This window comes from Musa acuminata, chromosome BXJ3-10 (assembly GCF_036884655.1).
Source record: "Musa acuminata AAA Group cultivar baxijiao chromosome BXJ3-10, Cavendish_Baxijiao_AAA, whole genome shotgun sequence".
In the NCBI taxonomy this organism is placed as follows: domain Eukaryota; kingdom Viridiplantae; phylum Streptophyta; class Magnoliopsida; order Zingiberales; family Musaceae; genus Musa; species Musa acuminata.
The window spans coordinates 10442180-10467458 of NC_088358.1; the positions used below are offsets into that span (position 1 = coordinate 10442180).

The window sequence follows — 25279 nt, forward strand, 5'->3', positions numbered from 1 at the left end:
AATGAGATGGATCTCCAGTTATATGTCTTGAGCATCCACTATCGAGATATCATCTCTTGCTCCTAGCTTGTGATGGTGTATGTTTCTACAAGAAGGGATTATTTTTAGGTACCCATTTTCTTTTGGGTGCCTTAAAAACTGATCTAACTTGTTCATCATATTGCATAGAATTGATCATAGTTCCTTTAGGAACCCAAATTAGTTTGTTCGGACTAATTTTCTTGAATGGACATTTATAAGTTTTATGTCCATATTTGCAACAAAAGTTGCAATTGCTTTGGTGCCGAACATGTAAGACAGGGCCTTTAATGAAGGTGGTTGGATTTTGGTGAGGACTTCTCACAAATCCGATTTCACTTCTTTTAGGAACGTGACCCTTATTTGTAAGGATCATGTTTAAAGACTTACTACCAACCTCAAATTTCTTCAAGGTGTCCTTAAGTAGCAAGTTCTCCTTTTGGAAAGTTTCTAGATCATGGCATTTTATACATGGAGCTAAACTATCATGATATTGAGTCTTTAATTTATTGAAATTACAAGTGAGACTATCATGCTCTTTTTTTAGCAATTTGTATTTTCTACTAATTGTCTTACATTCATCAAATAACTCATGGAAGGCATTTAATAATTCATGATATGGTAAATCTGCATCAATAAATCCGTTACATCTTCCCCGATGGCTATTAGGGCGTAATGAGCAACTTGCTCGGTGTTGGACTCCTCTTCTTCGGACGCGCTTGAATCATCCCACGTTGCCTTGAGCGCCTTCTTCTTTGATGTTCTCTTTTTGGCTTGAGGACAATCGTTCTTGTAGTGTCCTAGTTTTTTGCACTCATAGCAAATCACTTGGTCCTTTTTGTGTTCAAATTTATTTTTTGTATTATTTTTAAATTTGTTCTTTCTTAAATATTTTTTAAATTTTTGAGTCAAAAGTGCAATGTCATTGTCACTATCCTCATCACTTGATGTTCCTTTCAAGTGATCTTCTTGTGATGTGAGTGCCATATCCTTCCTGTTCTTTGGAAGGGGTTTCTCGAGCTCGTCATGAGCTTGACATGTCATTTCGTAGGTTATTAGAGACCCAATAAGTTCTTCAAGAGGAAATGTTTTAAGGTCTTTGGCCTCTTGAATGGCCGTAACTTTTGGATCCCAACTTTTAGGGAGGGATCTTAAGATTTTAGTTACTGGTTCAAAGTTAGTAAAATTTTTACCAAGAGCTTTGAGTCCATTGATGACATCCGTGAACCGGGTGTACATGTCTCCGATGGACTCACTTGGTTTTATTCGAAAAAGTTCGTAAGAGTGCACAAGGATGTTGATTTTGGACTCTTTCACTCGGCTAGTGCCTTCATGAGTGACCTCAAGAGTTCTCCAAATATCAAACGCCGAATCACAAATTGAAACATGATTAAACTCATTTTTGTCTAGTGCACAAAACAAGGCATTCATAGCCTTTGTATTTAAAGCAGAAACCTTCTTCTCCGATTCATTCCATTCGCTCATCGGAAGAGAAGATTTTTGAAATCCATTTTCGATAATAGTCCAAAGCTCAAAATCCATGGAAATGAGGAAGATCCTCATACGGGTCTTCCAATACGTGTAATCCGACCCATTAAACATAGGTGGACGTGTGATAAAATGACCCTCATGCATGCCGGAGTAAGCCATCTCTCTTGGGTATCAAACCGAATATGAGAGTGAGCCTCGCTCTGATACCAATTGTTAGGATCGGAGCGGCACTAAGAGGGGGGGTGAATTAGTGTAGCGGATTAAAATTTTGGTTTCAATAAATCTTTTGATATGATAAAAACCGAACTTGAAAAGCTTAACTTGAACGCGTGTTCGTAAAGGAATGCAGCAAGGGTAATGAGGAAATAAAGCACGTAAGAAGGTTTGCAGTAATGTAAATAGCAATAATAAAATGCAAACCAGAGATCACGCCGATTTTAAAGTGGTTCGGTCAAATGACCTACATCCACTTGCGAGGCCCTCTTCGATGAGGCTCCCACCTTCCACTAGCAAATCTCTTGAAGGGGAAGGGCAAATACCCCTCTTACAATATTTTACAAGCGGTTCACACTCTTACAAATTTTCAACAAGAAAGAAGGAGGTGAACACTCTAGCAAATTGAAAACAAGACTTGCTAAGACTTTTCTAAGACCTTTCTCTTAATCAATTGCTTCTCAAAAAGTTGTAATCTCAGTTGAGAATTGAGGGGTATTTATAGGCCTCAAGAGGATTCAAATTTGGGCTCCAAAATTTGAATTCTCTTTGGTTCTCGATGCTGGCGGTGCCACCGGCTGTCGGTGTCTGACACTGACAGTGTATTAGCGGTGCCACCGCCCAACCAAGCGGTGCCACCGCCTGGCTCTCGGGTGCTGGGCGGTGCCACCGCCCAGCCAGGCGGTGCCACCTCTTGGCTCTCGGGTGCTAGGCGGTGCCACCGCCAGACCCTTCGGTTCACAGATTGGGCTTTAAGTTCAGCCCAAACCAAGTCTAATTTTGGGCCCAGTTGGCCCCTAACCAGGATATAGGATTATCTTTTAATCACAATCCTAATTACATGTGAACTACATAACTAAAAACATCCCAAGCAAGTTTTCAACTGCGAACGTCGAGTCTTGTTCCGGCGAGCTTTCCGACGAACTTCCGGCGGACTTCCGATATGCTCTCTCGGGTTTCTTCCGACGAACTCCCAGTAGGCTCCCGATCTTGTGACGACTTCAACGAGTAGCCGAGCCTTCTCGGTGATCTCTGTGAACCTCCGACGATCTCTTCAGCGAACTTCCGAAAATTCCGACAAGTTCCTGATTTCTTCTCGGTTGGTTTCAACAGCATCTCCGGCGATTTTTCGGACTCTTAAACGTCCATCAAACTTGACTCCGATATTCTTGCTTTATGTTTTATGGTTATCGTAGTTAATCCTGCACACTTAACTCAATAATATGGATTAGATCAATTTACCCATCAATTGATTTTATCATCAAAATCCGAGATTCAACACTCATCACTTGATGTTCCTTTCAAGTGATCTTCTTGTGATGTGAGTGTCATATCCTTCTTGGAAGGGGCTTCTCGAGTTCGTCATGATCTTGACATGTTATTTCGTAGGTCATTAGAGACCCAATAAGTTCTTCAAGAGGGAATGTTTTAAGGTCCTTAGCCTCTTGAATGACCATAACTTTTGGATCCCAACTTTTAGGAAGGGATCTTAAGATTTTATTTACTAGTTCGAAGTTAGAGAAATCTTTACCAACAGCTTTGAGTCCATTGATGACATCCGTGAAACGGGTGTACATGTCTCCGATGGACTCACTTGGTTTCATTCGGAAGAGTTCATAAGAGTGCACAAGGATGTTGATTTTAGACTCTTTCACTCGGCTAGTGCCTTCATGAGTGACCTCAAGAGTTCTCCAAATATCAAACGCCGAATCACAAATTGAAACACGATTAAACTCATTTTTGTCTAGTGCACAAAACAAGGCATTCATAGCCTTTGCGTTTAAAGCAGAAACCTTCTTCTCCGATTCATTCCATTCGCTTATCGGAAGAGAAGATTTTTGAAATCCGTTTTCGAAAATAGTCCAAAGCTCGAAATCCATGGAAATGAGGAAGATCCTCATACGGGTCTTCCAATACGTGTAATCCGACCCATTAAACATAGGTGGACGTGTGATAGAATGACCCTCATGCATGCCGGAGTAAGCCATCTCTCTTAGGTATTAAACCAAATATGAGAGTGAGCCTTGCTCTGATACCAATTGTTAGGATCGGAGCGGCACTAAGAGGGGGGGGTGAATTAGTGCAGCGGATTAAAACTTGTAAGTTCGAAAATGATTCCGTAAAAATGCAAGGAGATTTCGCTTTGATTGTAACTTGAGTAAAGTAAGAAACCGGAAACGATTGCAGAAAGGTAAGTACTCACAGATTCGATGAACACGCCAATTTAAAGTGGTTCGGTCAAATGACCTACATCCACTTACGAAGCCTTCTTCAATGAGGCTTCCATCTTCCACTAGCAAATCACTTGAAGGGGAAGGACTAATACCTCTCTTACAACCTTTGCAAGTGGTTCACACTCTTATAATTTTTCAACAAGAAGAAAGGAGGTGAACACTCAAGCAATTTGAAAATAAGACTTACTAAGACTTTGCTAAGGCTCTTATCTCAAACTAATGCTTTTCAAAAGTTGTATTCTCTGCTGAGAATTGAGGGGTATTTATAGGCCCCAAGAGGATTCAAATTTGGGCTCCAAACTTTGAATTCTCTTGGGTTTTTGAGACTGGCGGTGCCACCGCTTGTCGGTGGCGATGTCACCGCCTGTCAATGTCTGTCAGACGGTGTACTGGCGGTGCCACCGCCTGATCTCAGGTGCTGGGCAGTGCCACCGCCTGATCTCAGGTGCTGGGCAGTGCCACCGCCTAGTCTGGCGGTGCCACCACCTAACACTTCGGGCTCTGGGCGATGCCATTGCCCAGTCCGGCGGTTCCACCACCCGTCCCTAACCAAGATATAGGATTATCCCTTAATCCTAACCCTAATTACATGTGAACTACATACCCAAAAACATAATCCTAAGCAAGTTTTTAACCGGCAAACGTCGAGTTTTGTTTCGACGATCTTTCCTGCAATCTTCCAGCGGACTTCCGATACACCCTCGGGTTTCTTCCGGCGGACTCCCAGCAGGCTCCCGATCTTGTGATGAATTCAACGAGTAGCCGAGCCTTCTCGGTGATCTCTGCGAACCTCTGACGATCTCTTCAGTAGACTTCCGAAAGTTCCAATACGTCTTCGATCTTTCTTGGTTGGTTCCGACAGCATCACCGACGAATCTTCGGACTCTCAATCGTCCATCGAACCTGACTCCGGTATCCTTGCTTTATGTTTTTAAGCTATCGTAGTTAATCCTGCACACTTAACTTCAATAATATAGATTAGATCAATTAACCCATCAATTGATTTCATCATCAAAATCCAAGATTCAACACGAACAACATAATTAATGCTTAGTATTAATTGTCTAGATCAAAGTGTGTTTTTACATGTACAGGATTAACTACGATAGCAAGGCATGAAGCAAAATGAAGTCCCGTAGTCAAGGATGTGATTTCGTTGGGAGTTCGAGAGTTCGTCAGAAGTCCGGACGTTCGTCGAAAGTTCTGCCGAGAAGTCCCGGAGCTTGCCAGAGAAGCTCATCGGAACTCGCTAAGAAGATCATCATGAAGTCCAGGAGCTTGCCGAAAGTCCGTTGGAACATTGTCGGGAGATCATTGGAAGCTCGCCGGAAGAAACCAAGACTTAGGGACTTGTTTATCTTAAGTATGCCTTCGATTTCATAGTTAATATGTAATTTGGATTGGATTTAGGCCAACCCAATTATGGGCCAATTGGGCCCATGTAAGAACTATGTTAGGCCCAATGAAAAGGCCTAAACAGTGCCCCAAGAGATGATACCGTCATGGCACAATCTCCGAGACTGTGTCAGGCGATGGTACCACGAGTTTGGGTGGTGGTACCGCTCAGACACAGCCTCCGAGAGGCTGCAGATGGTGGTACCGCCAATCTGGGCAATGGTACCGCCAACACAGCCTCCTAGGTAGTGGTACCGCCCAGTGTAATGTCAGTATCAGACTGACACAAGCGATGGTGCCGCCCAGCACAAGCAGTGGTACCACCCGGACCAAGGAAACCCGGGATGAAATGTTTTTAGGCTCCAAGTTTGAATCAACTTGAAGCCTATAAATACCCCTCTCATCCCTGGTTAAATACACAAGCACAAAGAGTTTAAAAGTGAAGAAATACTATTACAATCAGTTGAGAAATCCCCTCCTCTAAGTCTAAGTTTAGAATTCTGTTTAAGAGAAGTGAGTGCTCGTAAGGGTTGTCTCCTAAACCCGGTAAAAGAAGAAGAGGGTGTAAGAAGGAGGTTGATCTTCGTCTATTAAAGTGGATGTCAGTGGCCTCAACGGAAGAGGAATCAGCGAAGTGGATATAGGTCACGACGACCGAACCACTCTAAAATATAGTTTACATTTTACTTTGAGCAATTTATCGTAAACCTTTTTAATAGCTTACTGCTTTCAATACATTTACAAATGTGTTTCAAGTTAAGTTTCCAAAATCGATTTTCAACGTACGAAAAAATTTTTATAACCGACGAAATTTTTACCGCTGCACTAATTCAACCCCCCTCTTAGTTTCAACCACGTTCCATAGCCCATAATAGCAACTCCCGTACAATACGTCGCCACCACAGTAGTGCTGCCAACTATAAGGCCAATGACCCATATGCGAGCAACAATAGCAACCCCTAGCAAGGCAACGATCACAACATGTCGTCGCCCCTCCACGTGGGACAACACCTTACCAATGCCCGAACACAATAACTCTGCTTTTTGTTTATTCCTCATGAGTGAGACATCTCCACCGTCCGCAAACAAACAAATAGTTTTGGAGAAAAAGTCTAAACAGATCATGCAAGCATCATATGATCGAAATAGAAATAATAATTTGATATAATCAAAATAGATCTAATGCATAAATAGATTAAAAATAGATCTAATATATAGATAGATCTAGTTTCAATAATAATATATGATAATTTAGATTTTGATGACATGATTCTGATACCAATTGTAAGAAATAAAACTATTATATAAAAATTTAGTGTCAGAATTGAAATGTATCGTAGGTTGAAGATAGAAGTTGCATACCTTTGGATATGATATTCAATAGGATACCTCAAATGTTGTAAAGTAACTTATCATGACAATTTGCATACCTCGTTAATCTACAAAAGAAAGGAGCTAGTCTCTCGTTTTCTTCTCTTTATATTTTCAGAACTAATTAATGGAATAGGAACCTATCAAAAGGTGAAGGAAGAAATCTCTATAATGATATGATCTATAAAAGGTTTTACTTATATATATATATATATATATATATATATATATACACACACAAAAGAAATTAGAGAAATGTGGAGAATTTTTATCATCTCCTAAGATATCCTAACATAAATAAATTTATAATCTATTGATAGATAATCTTAATTAAAATCTTAATATATCTTAACCTAGCAGAACGATGTGAAGATTGCTTCAGCAAGTACAAGCTCAAAATTAAGCAACATGCTTATACTAATGATGTGCTTAGTGCTGATCAAGGATTGAAACTCCTGAAAGTAGAGTTGTGCAGCAAGAAACATCACTGTCAGATTCAAGAATACAGCACCGAAGTCTCGAAGTTATTAGCAGTATGCAGTATCAATGTAGCTAACAGGTTTGGAAGGGTTATTGGGCTAATCACGCCCGTTAATCAATGAAGTCCTCTTATGATATTGTCATGCACCTTTTGCACTGAAAATTATCATATTGAGTACTACCTCAGCCTACAATTATTATAGAGTTGAGCCGTGGAAGGCGCATCGGTTTGTGATATCCTCGTGGATTTGATGCATGATCAACGATTGTCTCATTTTTGCTTCTGTTTCTTATTGCTCTCTGTAGCTGCTTAACAGACTGTTCATCTTTCTTTAACCGTCGGCAAAATGATGGCCGTGGTGAAAGTGTACTGTGATCAAACCCTGATGCTGCATTGAATACATTAACGACTTCCATCCACAGCGTTGGTAGGAAGGTGGAGACCCGAGCCACCCCATGGTCGGGACTCAAGTCACGAATTGGACCGTGATGACGACGTCCTGTGATTCGACTCAACTGAAATAACCGCGCCATAGTGTATCTTCATATTTTATTAAAAATATATATACTGATTTGCCAATGTGACACCTTGTTGCTAATGAACTGACGATTACGCTTTAAAAGACATTTTAATTGGATAAAAATGAATAAAAAAAGTTTATTATACCATATGAAACTTTCTGATTAGATATTAATGAATCAAAAAAAAATTTATTATACCATCAAATCTAGAACCTTATTCTTTCCAAAACTTGTATTATCTTTTCATACATATAAAATTTATATTATCTTTCCAAAATCACTCTTTTATATTTATTATAAAAAATTAACCAAAATAAAAATATCAAAAAATTTATTAAAATAAAATTTAAAAATTCCATCCAAGAAAGAATAAAAGGTTAAAGTAAATCTTATATCAAATCTATGAAAATAAAACCAAAAGAAATATCTTGAATAAGTCTAATGATCACTTACAACTTTTATCAAACAAAAATTAGACTTGAAATGAATTTGATTACATCTTGCCGATTGAAACAAAAAATGTTTGGCTGAACAAAACATTTGTCCGAATTACCCAACAGCAACTCGGCCCATTGACCCGTTACTCATTCTCCAGCTCAATCAATGCTTGGAAGTAGAGATAACAGGAGATTGGATTTATTGGGATGCCCATAATTTACCCACTCCACTTAAATCAAATATAGATATTAATTATGAGATGAATTCAAAAAGAAAAATAGGCAATGGAAGCATAATTCAAGGGTACAGATGATGTCAAGGCAAAAACCACAAAAGTTTCACATGAGAAGCAAAAGCTGCATTGCAAAACTAAGCCTGTGCTGCATTTTGAGAGCCTTGCAATTAGATGCTGATATCCCTCTGATATCTCTTTCCCCTATATGCAGTAACCATTGCTGGTAACATACTGCAGCTTTAAGCTTTAAATGAATTGCTTGTCATGCAGGCTGTTCTCTTATCCTCCAAAGCTGATTCTTTGTTGGAGCAGCAGTTCCAGTAGTCTGAGAAAATAAGTGACGTCGAGTCCCAAGTAGTCCAACTTTTCGATATTACATGCAAGTAATGCACATAACATGCAGCCTGACCCATGACATTCCACAGAAACAGCTTTGGATTTCACAGATTATGCAGTCGCACCAATTCAGAGCTTTGACGCAAACAGCTCACAGGTGATTATGTCCTCCATAGATGCAGATCTACCTGAGCTCAGCACTGGAATGAGACTAAAGATTGGCTCCTTCCCCATCTCAAAACTTTTGCTGTCCTCTGCAAATGCTGCAAAGACCTCATAAAATATGAGATTTAGGGTCTCCGCTGTCATGGAAAGATATGCTGTGTAGTAGAACTTCAAGTGCTGCACATTAAAGAATTCCATTTAGATTTATGAAATAATTCTAAAGGAAAAGAAAAGGGAGCCCAAGAAAAAGAACAATGAATCAAGAAAAAGTTTACACTAGACTAAATTAAAAGCGCACTGAGGTTCATAGTTTAGAACAGAGCCTGCTTCTATGCAATTGGGATGCTATATAAAGCAGAATTTGAACCAAAAAAAAGACAAGATGAGCACATTTTCATTATTATGTGTTTAGATAAATAGCCTTTAGTTATATTTAGGTACTAATGGCTAATCATATGCACACAACATAAATATTTCTGATGTAAAACACAATGACTGGTACAGTTTGTGGCATACCAATTTTTTCAAAAGGCGCTTGGACTCTCACCTAAGCGAGCTTGCCTCGTAAATTAACAATTTATGTTTCATCTCACTATGGCTGGTACAGTTTGTGGCATACCAAGTTTTTCAAAAGGCGCTTGGACTCTCACCTAAGCGAGCTTGCCTCGTAACATTTCCGGGTGAGGCATTTAAAAGAGGTGCCACTCTGGCATGTGCTTGAGCCTAGGCGCTAGGTGACTCAGGCATGCACCTGATTCAATCGAGTCTAGGTTCAATCAATTTCACATAGTTGGCTCAACTTAACCAACTAATCACAGCACAACACTACTCCCCTCGCCCTCCTTGCACCTGACCTAGTGTAAGGAATCAGAAACCCTACCGTGAGCTGCATTCGCCCTATTGTCACGGACAAACTTCTAAACAAGGTGTTTGATGTAATGCTTATGTATGTCCGTGTCTTTTGGCATATTCATGCCTTGTACAGCATGTAAAGGGGGCTGAAGGCTTAATAGTCCCATTTTAGTTGGGTTGGTGGCCTCTTTAGGCTTGTAAATAAAGGTTGTGTCATGTGGACACGTGTGAGAGATTTTCGGTCTGTAATGGATCATTTTACCCATTGTTGTGCCACTGTTCAGAGCTTGTAAAGTCTGTTTGTAATTTGCATTGTCTATGAAGTGTTTTTCGGAGATGTTTGCTTGTGGATCCCGATTGAGGCGTTCTCTCTAACCCGTGCTCTCTTCTGGTGGTCCTAAGGGACAATGGGAGGCTTCAGGGAGGCTGACCTTTGCGGACGAATACACAAGGGTGCCGCACGACTTAGGCAAAACCAGCTAAGTCCGTGACAGATGGTATCAGAGCGGGACAAACACTCATAGAAACACTTAGCATGCAAACGTGGGGGACCTAGCGGGACTGCGTTGAGGGCAGTCAGCACACGCGCGACCGTTTGGGGGAAAACGGGCATGGAGATGTAGGGAAAAGGAGTCACTCAGAGGAGCGGGCATCTGAGATTGGCATTCAGAGGAATGGCCAACCTTTCGCGCAAGAGGCACCACGAGAACAGGCAAGCTTGGAAGAATGTGGAGCGCACAAAGGTTGGGATGGCTGAGTTTGAGCTACGGCTCAACGTTGACAACCATGCTTGATGGTGCTCAAGACAAGCGAGGCGCTTGGTAATGGATGAGACCATCCAAGATGGAATGAGTTGTTCAACGACCAAAAGAGTTATGCAAAGCTCACAGAGGTGAGGGGAATTGCTAACTCGAAGAATTTGGTACTCATGCATGGGCTTGTATGTGGACGATGGAATGTTCGTGGCCATCCCAAGGCGACCGAAACTCGGTGCCATGGAGCATTGAAACTTTCTCTTCGGCATGTGAAGGATACGTCCGTAGGAGGCTGAAGTGTGCAATGAGTTTAGCATGTTGCTAGGCCTTGAGGGGTGCAGCGGAGGCTGTATTGACGGGGAGTCGCAATCTAGCAAGTGCGTTTGCAGGAGGCAGAACAATGCACAATTTGTTCAGGAGATCGGAGTAGTCCAAGGGGATAGTGGTCTCCCAAACGAAGAGAGATGTTGCTCCAACGGGATAGTTATCCAGGAGGGATAAGTTCCGGCTCTCCAGAGGGAGAATCATGTGAGACGGACCTCACATATTGAGGAGGAGTACCTCAACAAACAACAACTCCACGAAGCTCGATGGACTGAGCAAGCGGCGAGGAGTCGTCGCATGATCTCGCTTGAGAGAATGCATTGGTGGATGCATTGCGAGATCAAGTGGGGGAGCGACCCAAAGCAACTTAAATGAAGGCACACTTGGAGTCGATGTGGAGATCGGACTCAAGGGAGGGCTGACCCGTGGAATGGTGGGCGCGAGGGCCACCATCGACTCAATGCAAAAACGAGGAGCCGAGCAAATTGGGTGTAACTTGGCAAAGTACCCAAGCCGCATGAAGGGAGCCAGCATAGAAGTTGGAACATGGAGCAGAGGCACAGTGCTTTTCTTAGACAGAGGTCAAGGACATGAACTCTTGCAAAGGCAAGAGTAGGATCATGTTGTTCCATGGTTCCTTCTTTCTGACGGAGCGGACTCATCTTGCATGGTGCGAAAGACGAAGGGAGCTTCGCGGCACATGCACCTTAACTCGGAGGAGCATTTGATGGAGAAACTAATGCGACTCAATTTGCGAAGGCGAAGTTGGGTTCAAAAGGCCTTAGCACGGGACAAGAGGACACAGAGGCGGGTACTCTTGAAGAATATGCCACAGTGTTGCCATTCAAGTTGCCATGAAGGAAGCAGTGCGCAGCGGAGATTGTGCTGGTAGGGGCAGAGGCCCAGGATCCAGACAATGGTGCACAAATTACAGTGAAGTCGGTGGACTTCGGGAGCTACTAGGCGACGGACTGTCCTAGAGCGGTGCTTCATCTAGGTGTGACCTAAGAGTGGGTGGATGAAGGTCGATTGTCAAAGGAGCGAACAAAATCGAAGGTGGAGGAGACCCTGCGATGTATTGGTAGAGGCCACACATATGGAGTGTTCACAATTCAAGTTTATTCCACAAGAATCAGAATGCAATGGAGATGTCACCAGGAGGCGACATGGTGCAACGGATCGTGGTGGAACAGTTCGTGGCAATGCGATACACACGACTCAGTCCCGGGAGGGACTAGATCATATGGAGGTATGATCGGGAGCTACTGGGAGCTCCACTTCGGTGAATAACACGACGGCAAGAAGGGCTATGGATTCAAGGAGTGAAGGCCATGGTACCGCAGAGGCGAGTCTTCCGTGCGTGCATCGAATTTTGCATCGGATGAAAACCTTGGTCATCAGCATATGGGGGCTGGGTTCCACCAAGGGAAAAGTTCGAATGCAAGTACCAGTGAGTTCCATGGGAGGAACTTGATCATGCAGAGGTATGATCGAAGCAGCTGGAGAGTTGGACTGCTCCAGAGCTCATATTCGCTTAAGGGAGCCCGGCAAGTCAGAGGACAAGGCCGAGTAAGCGAACGTTGCTACCAAGGAAGCTAAGGAGAACAGAATCGGTGCAAACCCTACAACGTGATGGCAGAGGCCATGAATGGGAGTTGCAGTCTGTCTTTCCATCGACCAAACGGACTGCTTGGAGAACACAGAGGTGTTGAAGCAGGGGGTCGAAAGGGGCGAGGAAGCGACGACGAGTCCAGAGGGACTTAGCTACCCAAAAGCAAGCATCAGTTAGAATGGAGGTGGACTCAAAGGAGTGCCACGGAGACATATCTACTGATCGTGAAGAAAAGGGATGCAGATGCGAGGCGACGGATAGTAGGGCCATGGGCATGGCAGCGCCATGGTACCGCAGAGGCGGGACTTCCGTGAAAGTCATTGATCCCTTGCTCTCATGGAGGGAGAGCGCTTGGTCGTGAAAGGGGCCGAGGAGGTGGAGAATGCAGAGGCAATCTCCAAGTACCGAGACAAGGCTGAAGGGCAGAGGCCGAAGAACTTCGTAAGACCGGTGTCAATGTGCTTCTCATCAAGATAGCCGAAAGTGAAGGACTTCGGGTCATGCAAGAGTGCATAACCAAGGAACGAAGCAGGCAGTACGCGGTGCTGTACCTTTGCTACTCAGAGGAGTAGGCGGCAGGGTTGATGGAGAAGACGGTACAATCCCAGAGACGACCAAACCTATGAGAGAATTACTCCAAGTTGGGGTGAAAACTTCCTGCATTCCAGAAGTTCAATGGCATTGAGAAGATGAATCACAGTAACTAACTCAACGCAAGGAGTGCAAACACTTCAAGTGCTTCAGAAGTGTGAGCAAAGAGCAGGCGAAGGCTAGTAACCAGCTCGATGCATGGAGTACAACCTCGAGGAGGCGAGCGAAGTCAAGTAACCTTTGCCTTCTCAACTCTTAAGAGAATGGGCGAAACCGAGTACCCCAATTCTCTTATCTATCCAGCAGAGGAGCTTTGCACAAGTTCAAAGACCCTTCGAAGATAATGGAAGACAATAGTTGTCAAATCCTCACCAATGGTGATCAGTGCTACTGAGAGTAGATTGTCCGCTTCATTTCCCAACGAAATGCCAATCGAAAGCGGAAGTGATGCGAACCTACTTGGATGTGACAACTAAGTGAAAGAAGAGTCAATGAGCAAATTTTGTGGAGGAATGACCCAAAACTTTAGAAGTTTGCGAGATGATGCTCGTTAAAGCTCCAACAAGCATCCACCTAGTTCAAGCAGCATGAGGCATTTGAGAGACTGGCGCAGTAAGGATGGTCTTTTCCTTCATTTGGGGGATCCGCAGGAATCAACAAAGATCAACACAACTCAACCAACCCCACACTAGAGTCAGAGTCATTGGTGAGTTGAAGCAGCATGGCGGATCAAAGGTTCGACTACTCAAAAACAGCAGCGGAGAGTAGCAAAGAGCCAAGAGGCGCATTGTAGCTGGAGCAGAAGATTGAAGACTCAGCAAAGGCGAGGAGTTGCAGTGTCGACAAAGGCTTCAACGAGGACATCGAAGGAATAAGTGGGGGAGAATGTCACGGACAAACTTCTAAACAAGGTGTTTGATGTAATGCTTATGTATGTCCGTGTCTTTTGGCATATTCATGCCTTGTACAGCATGTAAAGGGGGCCGAAGGCTTAATAGTCCCATTTTAGTTGGGTTGGTGGCCTCTTTAGGCTTGTAAATAAAGGTTGTGTCATGTGGACACGTGTGAGAGATTTTCGGTCTGTAATGGACCATTTTACCCTTTGTTGTGCCACTGTTCAGAGCTTGTAAAGTCTGTTTGTAATTTGCATTGTCTATGAAGTATTTTTCGGAGATGTTTGCTTGTGGATCCCGATTAAGGCGTTCTCTCTAACCCGTGCTCTCTTCTGGTGGTCCTAAGGGACAATGGGAGGCTTCGGGGAGGCTGACCTTTGCGGACGGACACGCAAGGGTGCCGCACGACTTAGGCAAAACCAGCTAAGTCCGTGACACTATGGCAAGCCACCTTCGCCCTATGCTACCGGATCACAAGCTTCCTCTGCCCGACATCGTCGGATCGCAAGCTTCAACCCACATCACCGAACCGTGGGCTTCCTCCAATATACGCTGCTTGACCACGAGCCTCTTCCTCCCTATGTCATCGAACTGCAAGCCTCCTTTGCCCTATGCTGTTAGACCACGAGCCACCTCCACCCTATGCCACCATTTGTAGCTTCGTTTATCTGTCGTTTGTGTCGACCAGCTTCGTTTTGCTGTCGGTTGCCACTTTCCTTCGAATTAACCACCACCTTCCTCCATCAATTACTTCTCCATCTCCTCCTCTTTCTCAGTTTATAACTAACAACAGCTTTGTTATATGATCATATTTATCAATCATAATACATTTTTTAAAATTTTAATACTTGGGAGCGCCTCGTTTCGCTTGGGCGAACACGTAGGTGAGCACCTAGTACCTCAAGCGTGGCACCTTAGTGCCTTTGGTGGCTAGCACTTTTGAAAACACTATGGCAAATAAATCAGCACTAAAACAACACAGATCCACTGCACAGTAATTTAATAATATCTATGCAACTAGTCTTATGTTTTATGTGATCATATCATGGGGAGAAGGGAAACAGACACGTATAATGATGGTTTTCTCAGATTTACAACAGAAAATATTATATATTGCAGAAGTTTCAATCTCCTTCCTATATCATCAACAGAAAATTACACAAACATTTCCAAGTCATGAAGAAAATTCAGTTCATTGTATTATAAATTTTCTCAAACTGACTATATCCTCCCTGGTTCACTATGTTAAAAAAATCACATGTAACATAAGAAGGGAAGCATGATAATAAAAAAATAGGCCTAATGGCCTTCTAAGATTCTACGATTATTTACATTTAGTTCAATTAAATGATGGAAGCATGGTAAAGTGCTACCAATTGAAGCCAAGTCCAAAGAGTCAGTTTATGATGTTCTCTACATTTAGTTGCGAAGTCCTAGACAAAATTGGGTTCAATGAGAAACCAATTGTAACTTGTAGTTCAAAAGGCTAGATCAAAACCTAAACAAGGTTACATCTTGAAATGAGAGGACAAATGATAGTCTAAAATCAAAGAAAAAAGAAGAGGTCATAATTATTGTGCAGAACAATCATATGTGTAAACTTCTAATAAGAAAAATAAACACATCAACAAGTTTTCCCAATCAACTGGAAATTGTACCAATGAAAGAAGTTACCAATTTTAAAAAATAAAGTCCATATGAAACTACCAGGCGATGATAGAGTGGTCTGATGGGACTGAAAGTACTCCAAATGATAAAGGAGGGGAGAAGAAATAATTCTCAAGATCACCAAGTGAAAAATGAATATAGGTTTCAACAGCTAGTCAGAAAGCAATGTTCACTGTTATGAAAAACCCTTTCCATAGAGCAATAGAGTCCTAAAGAACTTATCCAATCAAACAAGAAGGTATAGTTATTTTGCGGTGATACCAGTGAAAAAAATAAAGCCTCATAGCATTTCGGAGGTGAGGCAACATTAATTTGAAACTGCCCCTTTTCCATACAGCAATAAAGCCCCATAGAACTTTTCCAATCAAACAAGAAGTTATATCATGGTTACCTATGTTATTGGTGCAAAGAAAGAAAAGGCCTCCTAGCATTTTGAGGTAAGGCTGCATTAGTCTGAAACTGCATATCCAGCGTTTAGAGAAATGTTCAGCAGATTTTATTCTGACATTATTTCTTCAAAAAGTGCACATGACCTAAGACGTCAAAAGCCGCTGGATCGAAAGGAATTCAACAGATTTTGGATTGCTACTCTAAAAATAGGAGTAAACCATAATTAGCAAAAATTCTTGTTCTTCAGCAGAACATTTGCTATCTAAATAATCAAAGTCATCAAATAGAACAAAATATTAATATCAGTCTTATCTAATTAAAAGATATTTTTACTTCAATTAATAACCTAAGTGAGACTACTGATGCTAATTACAGGCTCCAAACTGTAAAACCAAGTACCAGAAGCAAGTCCAAAGGCAATTTCATTTTAGTGAGAATCTTACCATCAAATCTCCCCAAAATAAATAGTTGTCCAAAAGGACCTTATTGACAAGAAAGACACAAAACTTTGCAATCACTCTTATGTGATCGCCAGAGATAAGTTCTGGTTCAGTATTAGGGCAGATCTTTGCTGCCACATCTTTTGTAATAGAAACTAAGGCCGCACAAATCTTTCCACTGATGGTGTAAGTCTGAAAATCCCAAACCATTTCTTTGCTATCTGATCCTAGCAAATTATTTCCAATTCCATAATCTCCGTTTTCTGGAATGTAGAGAACAGGTTTTACTTCAACAAGAGCTCTGCAAAACAGTTCAATGTCATAAACGATGAACACAACATGCAATAAAGAATATACAGTTATGACAAGTAATCACACCCTTTGGGAAGAGCAGGTGCAAGAATATATAAGAAAATTGGGCTGGCCACTCTTTTCACATCGATCGAATCAGAGTCGTCATCAAAGAAAGATTCCATTTTGTGCTGAATTTCAGTTCTCTCACAGAATGTGAGAGAGGCAGCACAATATACTGTCAAAAGAATTGCACAGGAAACAAGGGAGCTGTTGAAGCAATTAGCTATGGCCTCGCTGTTTAGTAGTGCTTGCTCTATTTCAATAGCCGGACCTCCTGAACAAAGTGTCATTGTTGGGGGATCCAGCCCCAACTGCCCAGCCATATGGAGAACTTCTCCATGCAAAGTTGCCTAAATAGTGAGGAATCAAATTCAATTACTCATGCCAGTAAATAACAAGATTATGAACTGTAAGCAGTGATTAGACCCAATATGGTAGCAACTTTATCTTAGAAAACATTAATATTACCTACTCAGGAAACTAAATGTGTTGTGACCCTATCTAGAAACCCTTAGAGATCATAGCTAACAATTTAAAATATCCAAGTGGTATCCTAATTACCAAAATATCCTATAAAACCTCAGAGCAACGTTAGGAGGCATTAACAGAAATCCTATCATGAGAAGAACAGAAGAGAAATGAAAAAGGCAAACAAATAGGAAAAGCAACAAATGATAGAAATCAGTCTTCTAGAGTACATACAAGTTTCTGTTTGCTACTTAATGTCAAGCGTCAATGACTGCAAACTCTAAAACGATATGACAATATAACAATATATACAAAATCTATAAGCATACTACCATTTAAACCTAACCAAAAACAAGAATCCAGAAAATAAACAACAAAAGTTTTCATTTTCTAGAGAAATACCCATTAAGATATGCATCAATAACAGTTATCAAATTCTTTTCATTATAGTATCAATTTCTTGTAATATGGTAAGGAAAAGATCACTATAATGCAGAACATTGCTTGCTAACGCACATGATGACAAGGCACAATAACAACTAGAAAACACTCAGAATAGCAAGATTTGAAATATCATATCGTACTGGCATTTCGACATTCGCTCGATACGGTACGATACAATATACCGTTCGGTATACCGCTCAGTATATATATATATATAATTCGGCGACGTCGCCTCGTTTATACATATGTATACATACGTATACATACATACGTATACATACGTATACATACATACGTATACATACGTATACATACATACGTATACATACATACGTATACATACATATATATATATATATATATATATATATATATATATATATATATATTCGGTGATGTCGCCTCTCTCTTCTCTCTAGGCAGAGCGACATCGCCTCGTTTATATATATATATATATATATATATATATAAATAAAAGATTTTTTTATATATAAATTATTTTTATAAAAGGCAACGTAACGTCACCTTTAAAATTTTTTTTTTTTTCCTTCTTCAGGCGACATCGCTAAGGTGACACGACGTCACCTTTTTCGGCGACGTCGCCTTTAAAAAAAATAAAAAATTATATATATATATATATATATATATCATCCGGTAACGAGCGGTCCATGTACTGGTCAGTTGACGGACCGGTACGTACCACCCGGTACGGACAGTATTATTCGAAACCGCATACCTTGCATAATAGATCATGGCAAGTTTTAGTAACAGCTATCTTCTTTAGTATGACTAATTCTTAAGATGCATGAATAGGGAGTCAGTCTAAACATAACTGTTAGCAGCAACCTTGAGTCATGAAAAATGGTTTTTCATATGCCAACTAGTGATGGTATTTTAACCAGTGGATCTTTATTTCATCATGTTGATAATAGTAGAAGTGCTATTGTAATGCCAGTGATCCAACCTCTGTGATCACATGATAATCACCAAAGTGTATACCAATTAGAGCACAAATATGAATGAAGTAAACATTCAAAGGTACAAGAAATAAAGATCTAAGGAGTCCCATGGAATTTGACAAAAGTCAAGCATAGGATCTCACATTTTTTACTTGTCAACAGCTGGGCTACTTGGATGTTCTCCAATCATCAGCAAATTTATAATGTTGAACAAAACTCTATTATAGGTTCTTAATTTATAATATCTTTTTCTTAAGGACATTATAGGACAAGGCTGTTATTATCGTAACTGGGACTAAATTTCGTGTAAAAAAAAAAACATATCAAATGATATCAAGTCACAAGAAGATTACCAACAATGTGTCTAAATAATTGAGTGTATATGTAAGCAACCAGCGAATGTTTACTGAGCTTGCTTCAGATTGTAAACAGCTTAATATAGAAGCAGGGTCTATGGACCAGTAAATATAATCAAATGAAGTCTGCAAGAATAACAATGAGGAGCTCAAGTACATGAGAAACTACTTTCAGTGTCTATCTTAAATCCTACCAGGAATATGCGTCTACCTAATCACGGCAAAGTGAAATAAGCTGATTGTTCATTTTCAATATATAACCTTTGAGATCTAAACACATCATGTTTCAGTATCAGATGAGATTTCGATGAACTGCATATCTACAAACATTTTAAGAGATTTCATCAACCAAGGACAATAAGAAACATAGATAAACTTACGGAACATCTTAATACAAAAATACATTTCATCGACACTAAAAAAATTCCCGCAAGATTATATGTTCTGCTCAGGATTGGCTGGTCAGTGCAATCACAAGGAACTTACAATCAGTTCTGAGCTTTGATGAACTGAACATTCAACTGAATGAGAACTCTACCTGGCTGTATGGACCAATGCAACTAGGTGCCCAGCATGAGATACTTTGTACATGTAGAACTCTTTTGCTGTGATCATTGGCTACTAAGACTTCAACGAAGGCATTACCCAGGCCAACCTGCACCAATGGCAGTTCAATTGTACTTCTAGATGGGACACCCAAGAAGCATTTCTTCTCTGTGATAAACTTCACATACACTTCATTAGCCAATGTAAAATCCTTCATATTGGAAATGTAGAGGTGAATGTATATAACGTTCAGCCAATCAAAGCCATCTTCGTTTAGTTTCAATTCAATTTTTCCAAGAACAGAAATGAGATCTTCCTGCAAGCCTGCCGATATAGTTGTGAGCAATGGAACTTCCATTGAGAGTATCAAAACAAAAAAGGTAAAGCACTCTAACCATCTAAAGTCTTAGAGACATTCTGAATCCAACAACCAATAGAAAACTTGTCCCTGCTGCCTCTTGAGATGCACAAGTTCAGGTTCTTAGTTGTACAATTACCAAGCTGAGAGCACGCAGAAAGAGACTGCACCATATGATCTGGTGTAGAATCTCCTTGTACTTCACATACATATCCCACGTTGCCTGAACCAATGTCACAACTGCCCGAAGACAGAGGCTCCATCTTATGTTGAAGATGGAAAGCCAAGGGATGAAGGAAACCAACAGGTGCAATGTTATCTGGTGAGTGCAGAATCACCTCAAACTTGTCAAGAAAAATCCTAGCATTCTGAAATTTATACATGTCAGACTAGTTCTAGTATATACACAATACATAAAGAAAGAATCTTAAGCCTACTTCTTTCCTAAAATTGCCAGTTAATGACAAATAGATTTGCTAACCCCTAAAATTGAACAAAAAACCTTAAGCCTACTTCTTTCCTAGTTAATGACAGATTTACAAGAGCACATAAGAGGTTTAATTTCACAAGTCCAAATTTCCAGCACTTGTTCAAAAAAACAAAGAAATTTATAACTGTAATACCCTAATTTTAATAAGGGGTAGATTGGTAATTTTATTACATAAGCAAACTTAGGGTTAGGGTTGATCCCTCTCCCCCTTTATTTTATAGCCGCCATCTCCCTCCTCCCGTGGGAAAGAGAGCAGCCCTTCAGGAAAGAGAGGAGTAGCTAGGGCGATGACCTACAAAAGTCCAAGGTAGGGATCTAAATCCTTTGTTTTTCCGTCTTATGATTATAAGATATAGAGATTCAAATCCTTGGTTTTCCTTCCTATCCTTTGTTTTTCCTATCTCATGATCATAAGATGCAGAGATATTTTTTGATATTCTATATTCTTATTTCTCTTCTATCAGCAGGCATTATTTTAATCACTTTTTAAAATAAAAGATTGTGATCATGATATTGATTGGGTTATATTTTAAATGAATAGAAGTGAAAATTTGTCAAAGATTTAATTGTTTTCATTGTTTCTTATGCCTATGATATTAGTTGAGGTTCAAGATTGTTTCACCAAATCATTTTTCACCTCTATTAACAGGATTAGATTATAGTATCTTGAGTATTAAAACAAAAAAACAAAAACAAAGGAGAGAAGCAAACCTATAGCAAGACAACCACAAAGAGGTCAGCCACTACAAGTTTGCAGAAGTCTCACCCATACTTCCAACCACAAAGTGCTCCTAAGCCTAAACATGTTTGCAGCCACTAAGCCCATATGTTTTGATATGCTCAAACATGCACGTCATTGAACACATGCATATAACTCCAACCCATAACTTCCTAAAGAGTATGGTAGACTGCATATGCAATTAAAGGTGGTTAGTGAGAGAAACTTCAACTTATGATATGTTGACCCATGAGAGAATGACAGGTATACATGATCTTGATTCAGGTTTTGGGCCTATTCACAACTTGTATGTCTCATTTCATCTCATATGGATCATAGAATCTTACTCCAACGATCGTTCAAAATATAAGGATTTGTCTTAGAAGCTTTATCACTAATACATATAATGAGAAGATGTAACATATGAGAATTGAATTCAACTGGTGCTTATTTTAATGTAATATGACTAATGTAGTGTGATACAGTGAGCTTAATGTCAGTAGCAAGTTAATTTATGACAGTGACATTAACTTATACAAACTGCCTGAACCTACTAGTAAATAACTTGGCAGAATATTATTGGTTTTAATTAAAATATACATGATAAATTAGGGAAAGAATATAGATCAGATTAAAGGAATTAGTCAATACGATTTTAGTAATGATGAATAAAAAAAATCTCTAGTTAATTATAAGAAGAAAGATAATTAAGCCTGGAACTCAAGATTATCAAAAATTTGTATGTATCATTTTAAAGTTTATCAAAAATTTGTTTGAACCTGGAAGATGATACTTGGTTGAGGTACATATCAAACAGAGGATACATTGCTAAGGAATTTACAATTTGTGTGAAAAAGAAATGATACTAAAAATAGAACATGGGTTAATGTGCAAGAAGGGACATTTGTGGGAAACAAGTTACAAACATATAAATTTAAAAAAAAGAAAGATGGATCAAATGACTTCAAAAAAAAGTATCTAATTATGAGCAGGAAATAGTAAGTAATAAAAAGAGTATTCACCCTCTTGGATAATTAAATCGTTATTATAAAAGAAGGTCTCCTAGAGCCCATTAATTGTGGATAACAGGAATATATATGTTTGATTCTCACAACCCACCTATCTTTTGTCGTCTCTTGCTAGCTCTATATTAGGATGCATCATGACTAATTTATTACATGTTAAACTCACAGAATTAAGGAGAATCTTGTATAGACTAACTAAGCAAAAGCACCATGAGTTGAAAAAAAAGGTTATAGGTTTAAAATGTGTGCATGTGTATGGGTAAGGATGTTGATTATGTAATAAAATGACATGTGATGAATATTACATGTTGGTTAGGTAAATCAAATTTACTAAACAATCCCAATATGATATGAATAAGTGTCACATTTGTAATGATATGCCTCAAAAATATATAACTAGATATTTTGTTAATTAAATTGAGAGATTGATTATGATTAGTAGGCAATACAAGATTTAATTGCATGAGTATTTATAGTGCATATAATTGAATGAAATAGGAAGTAGATAATTAAGTTAGAATAAGTTTGAATAAATTCCTGGTTAATGATTAACTTGAATAAGTAAAATAGAAACATGGATTGAAGTAACACATAACCCTTAAATCTTTTTAAGCACTAAGTTTAAGCATATATTTTGTTGCATGTAGAATTTTTATGTTTGAAATAATAGATTTATTTTGTAAAATAATGAGTATGCATATTTCATGTGTTATAGCATCTATTGTGGTTAATTATTAATTTAATGTCATGTAGGAATTTCATAAGTTATGATTTAGTGTCTCGAGACTTGATATTGCCATGCTATTTATTTTTTTACCAGGCATACATTTAATCGATCAATTGACTATGACGAATCGTGTTTAAAGTATAAATATTGTTTTATTGACATGTGCTATGGTGAATTCTTATATGACTTGTGTTATGAGATTCAGTATAGTCAAATAATTATTTTTTTAGTTTTATGTCATGTATCAAAAATCATTAACCATGATTTGGTTTTCCTTAAAGATGTATAATGGTGCAGTGTTGACATGAGACAAGTGATTGAGCAGTTGTATTTATTATATATATAATTTCAATTTCAATTTAGGTTCTTGATAGTTCTCTTACCACAGGCTTATACCCCATTGCAGATTCCAATAGTAGTAAACATTTTGATCAACAAAGGGATTGCATTTAAGTCCACCAAGACAGATAATGGGATAGTATGTTTTACCCAGTGATAGCCTTAGCAAGAGAACTAGAAAGAATACTTATGTTAAAATGAATTAAGTTTCATGAATATTATGTGAACAACGGTGACATACTATCATCATGTAAGAAATGTACCCTTGGGTGTAAACCCATGACCCAACAAGTAGGATGTCCACCAAGGATGTTGTCCACAAGGTGGAGCTGGTTCCCTCAGGTTTAGTACGTACTTGAATTCTATAATTATTTTTATTTTATTTGTGAATAAGGGATTATTATGTATATAGTATGACATGTGATATGAAAGGAAGAACAAAGAAAAAAAAAGAGAAAGCAATATGATGTGTGATATGGATTTGATCCTTCTTATGTGATGTGCATCAAACATGATGTGTTCTTTCTTAGAATACTATTATTTCATGATATGCAATTGAAGTAAATGTTTGAATAAGTGTGCCTTATGTATTATTGATATGATTGCTTTTTGTGGCATTTCTGAATCATTTATTGTGAGTATACTAATGCTATACAAGTATACTCCTGTTAATCTGTAAATCTTGTTTGTTGATGCTGTGCTCATGCATGACATAGACCCTTGTAATTGTTGACATTGATTTAGCATATTGCTACATGCTTCCTTTGAACTCTATCCTACTCTCTACTAGACATTTGTGCTCAAAAAACAAAAGAAACTATAAATTTGTTTGAAGGTAGCATGGTATCTGGAGCGAGAGATAGGGGATATTCATGGTAAAGATGGATTTGGTAATTATCATTATTGTAACAAATGTATTAATTTTTAAAAAAATTATACAGTCCTGTGAAAAAGGATTTTGTTCATGCACGGACTGATCTTCTCCAGAATCGAGTTAGGTCAGCTCAGGGCGTGACAATAACAAAGTCATTGATAAATTCCAAGATGATTCTAATGTGATCAAAGCTGGTTATTGGGAATGCATCTTTGTGTGCACATATTTGCATGTCAACATGACAGAGTTGAATTATGTACAGATAACAAGCTACATAAACAGATAATGTGCAGAAACATGATTTGGAATTGAGAACTCACTTTAAAGAGAGGGCAGTCAAGTGTTAGTGTTTCATATTCTCCTCCTTCGCCACAGACATTTATACCACATAATCTATCCAAAAGGAGAGATTCAATATTATTGTATAGAGATAAACCAATTTCTTCACTAGCAAGACAAATTTGACAAAATCAATTATTCTACACAAAACCGCATCACTAGTAAATAAAAGGACACATCTTTCTGGAGGTTGAACAGCATGATAAATGATAATAAAACATAGTCATGGATTAGTACTTTAAAGAGCAACTATAAAACAGAAGTAGATCAATCCAAATGCAAGTCTAGTTTCAGCACAACAATGTCCAAGTGTATGTTGAAAGAACTAAAAAACAATTTGTCATTGTTATTCGATATCTCAATCATCCTAATCATATCTAAATTGAATTTTAAATGGTTGATGAATGTTACTCTGCAACTTACTGCTTTAAATCTCGTAGCTTCTTGTAGTAATAGTTCATTTATGTGCTGAAATTTCATCCATTTTAGACCAAAATCAACTTAAATTAAGATTCTCCAAAGTTATTTCTCACTGCTCAATAAATCAACAGTCACTAATGATGATGGGCCCTGACATACTCTTTAATTTGGAGCAGATACGGTATCAGATCTGCAAGTTCTCGTCCTAAATGCTTTGCAGGATTCAACCCCATAGCTGCGACCTGTGTGACAAACAAATCAATGCATCAAAACAAACTATCATAGTTAAGTTTCTGCGCTAGGGACATAACTTGTTTGAGATGTTTCAAAGTGCAACCTAACATACAGAATAGATTCAGAAAATGTCTGATACAAAATAGGCAAAGAGAATGTCATTTTGAGACAGCAGGAAAAGATTTATGAATTATTAAAGTAAATA

At 39.1% G+C, this 25279-nt stretch overlaps 1 protein-coding gene across 1 annotated transcript in view; it reads right to left on the reverse strand.

Moving 5' to 3' along the window:
- Nucleotides 1–8338: 8338 nt before the first annotated feature.
- Nucleotides 8339–25279, reverse strand: part of LOC135651761 (diphthine--ammonia ligase-like) — a 32610-nt gene continuing 15669 nt past the window's right edge. The window contains exons 6-12 of the mRNA XM_065172171.1: nt 25000–25082; nt 24402–24474; nt 19946–20276; nt 19543–19874; nt 16802–17127; nt 16427–16724; nt 8339–9075 (exon numbers count right to left, since the gene is read on the reverse strand). Of these exons, the coding sequence (XP_065028243.1) occupies nt 8863–9075; nt 16427–16724; nt 16802–17127; nt 19543–19874; nt 19946–20276; nt 24402–24474; nt 25000–25082 (1656 nt within the window). The 3' untranslated portion in view covers nt 8339–8862. The remainder of the gene's footprint in view (nt 9076–16426; nt 16725–16801; nt 17128–19542; nt 19875–19945; nt 20277–24401; nt 24475–24999; nt 25083–25279) is intronic.